The 2,938-nt window shown below is 44.1% G+C and overlaps 1 protein-coding gene across 1 annotated transcript in view; it reads left to right on the top strand.

The window, feature by feature from the left end:
• Nucleotides 1-297: 297 nt before the first annotated feature.
• The window catches only part of LOC104413229 (myeloid protein 1-like), a 4,483-nt gene continuing 1,842 nt past the window's right edge, over nt 298-2,938 (top strand). Inside the window, exons 1-4 of the mRNA XM_010024160.1 lie at nt 298-343; nt 842-974; nt 2,080-2,231; nt 2,763-2,933. Of these exons, the coding sequence (XP_010022462.1) occupies nt 298-343; nt 842-974; nt 2,080-2,231; nt 2,763-2,933 (502 nt within the window). The remainder of the gene's footprint in view (nt 344-841; nt 975-2,079; nt 2,232-2,762; nt 2,934-2,938) is intronic.

Raw genomic sequence — 2,938 nt, 5'->3', positions numbered from 1 at the left:
TGTCAAGAAACGTTTCACCCAGAGCTTCCTGAAATGTGGGACTGTTCGTTTCCATCTGTTACGGTGTGCCAACAGACCAGTTATCTTATCCATCTTTCCCAACCAGTTCTAACAACTGTTTGTAGACATCCTCAGTGCCTAATATGGCAACAGCATCTGCCCAGAGCTGTAATACTTTGCCTAAGACTGATTGGCCAAGACAACAGACTTGGGCTTTCAAAAACACATAAATACCCCAGACAGCAACTCCTCAATGTCTTTGATCCGATCAAAGAACACCGGTGAACCAGCCCCACAATGCCAGCTCTCAGCCTGGTCACCCTGGTCAGCCTGGTGTCCACTGGTGAGTTGAGATCTCCATATTGCAGTTGGTCTTGGCTGGTTTTAGGCAGACACTAATGAATTAATGACATTTGCTGAAACATAGATAATTCTAAGGGGTTTTCAATGTTGTTTTATGAAGAATTAGGGTAATATGCACAGTTACGACTATTACAAAACATTGAATTAGGTGTGCAGTTAGAGCCATATATTGAAGTGTTTAGAGGTTTTATGAAGAAAGTGGAAATAGTTTGACTTATTTGACAAGCTAATATTAAAAACATCTATCCACAGCTTTGCTTTGGTTTTAGTGTGTGTACCTTAAAATAAGACCTCAAGAAAAAAGGATCAAATCTATATAACAGGTTGTACCATGTTCTTTTACCTGTATTCTGAAATTATAAACTGCCATGAGCTCGTCTTCCACTTTAAACACCCTATTTTGCACCTTAACACTTTCTTTCGTACTGTACAAAGGATATGGTTAAATTTTCCCCATTTTCCTCTTTTGCACATGCAGTTTTTGCCAAGCAGTTGGACGCATACCCACCCCAACAACAACACAGACACTGGGCTCCTATCTGCAGTGGGAACCCCACCAACAAGATCCGGGGCTGTGATAGATACGGCTGTGGCAACTTCGGTGCTGACAGGTAATCACAGGCTGGTTTGGGTTAAAGGGACCTTAAAGCTCCTCCAGCTCCAACCCCTGCCACGGGCAGGGACACCTTCCACTAGAGCAGGTTGCTCCAAGCCCCTGTGTCCAACCTGCCCTTGAACACTGCCAGGGATGGGGCAGCCACAGCTTCTCTGGGCACCCTGTGCCAGCGCCTCAGCACCCTCACAGGGAAGAGCTTCTGCCTCAGAGCTCATCTCAGCCTCCCCTCTTCAGCTTGAAGCCATTCCCCTTTGTCCTGAGCACTGAGGTTTGCTGTTGCTTTCCTAGATGAAATGTTTAACCAGAGTTGACACTTAACGAGTGAAGACTGTTGGCTGCAGGACCTTTTACTCATTTTTGGGACATTACTTGGCAATGTCACAGAAGTGCACTAACACCACTACTACCAACTGATCCATGGGGGAAGAAGCAAGACCATTACGTGAATTAGCTGCCAGAGCAGAGGAAATGGGAAGCATTTCAAGGATCTGAATAATTTGTTCTTGTTGCTTTTAGACCAGATACTTAACTAACATTCAGCAATGGCTCAAAGAATGCCAAGAAGATTGATTCACACAAGCTAAAGGTCTGTCAGCATCACTATTTTTAAGTTGGCACCTCAAAATGGAACAGGCTATATTTCCCTGGAAAATGCTTTTATATATAGGATGGCTCCTGCTTTCCCTGCATTTTCCTGTCACCTCCTCTCCCCAGGCACTGTAAGAAGTGTCCGTCCTCATCATGCAACTTCCAAATCTCTAAGCGAGAAAATGCCAAACGTAAGATTCTATTTTATACCAAAACAGGATGTATTTTGGGGTAGAACAGGGCTACTTTTCTATAACAGCTTGAAAATACCACATACATGAGAAAACTAAAAGTATCCTTAAACTCTGAAATCTCACCCCCCCTTAATGAAGGTTAGAGTAATACAAACATTTTACGGTAAAGATGGATCAAAGCCAGTGCTTCTTTCCAATTTCAAGTCAGATGCAAAAATTCTGTTAGACAAGCTTCAGACACCCTGCTGTGCTAACTGACATATCTACATGTGATGTTAAGCCTGACAGACTCCTCTAATTCCATACTTGTGTTTTCAGGCACAGTGGTAAAGGAAAGCACGCTGGCGTGGATGTCATCTGCCCTGATGGAGCGACAGTGTATGCTCCTTTCAGCGGGCAGCTCTCTGGACCCATTCGATTCTTCCATAATGGAAATGCCATTGATGATGGAGTCCAAATCAGTGGATCAGGCAAGTAATTAACAGCAGATACCTCACGAGGCAGGAATAAGTAATCATTTTATCTACTTGAGTAAGGTTTCTGTGCCTCTTCAATTCAAGCAAACTGTTGGTTGATCTCACACCCTCTCTAGTTCATCCACTAAAGTACAGCTATGCTGCTGCTCCAAAATATCAGAAGTCAGCACCAGCAGGATGTAGTCCTTTTCCTATGCTTTTCTTGGAGAAGAGGGAAGAAAGGAGCTAAAAAACAGGTAGCAGGAAAACAACAACCCTAGATCAAAAAAAGGAAGCAGTAAAAATAAAGCATCAGGAATAGCCCTCAGCTTTGCTGAGAGGATGTTTTCTGTCCCAACTCTCTCTTTTCCTCACTTCCTCAGCAAATTCAGTAATTTTGATTTCAGGATTGTTGGTACCTTGACCACATTTCTGCTTCATCGCTACAGTCTCCAGTAAGAGGCTGGCACGGAAGGTTTCTTGCTCACTCCGAGATCAGAGGCAGCTGATGTTTCCTGACCTTGCTTCCTCTCCCGTCTCTTCCAGGTTACTGTGTAAAGCTCGTCTGTATTCACCCCATCCGGTACAGCGGCCAAATCCATAGAGGGCAACAGCTCGGGAGAATGCTGCCAATGCAAAAAGTATTTCCTGGCATTATCTCCCACATCCATGTTGAGAACTGTGACCACTCCGATCCTACTCATCTACTGACGCCTGGTAAA

The sequence above is a fragment of the Nestor notabilis genome, unplaced genomic scaffold (genome assembly GCF_000696875.1).
Source record: "Nestor notabilis isolate BGI_N333 unplaced genomic scaffold, ASM69687v1 scaffold22751, whole genome shotgun sequence".
Lineage (NCBI taxonomy): Eukaryota > Metazoa > Chordata > Aves > Psittaciformes > Psittacidae > Nestor > Nestor notabilis.
The sequence above is the reverse complement of the archived record's forward strand: the minus strand, read 5'-3'. Positions and strand labels throughout refer to the sequence as shown.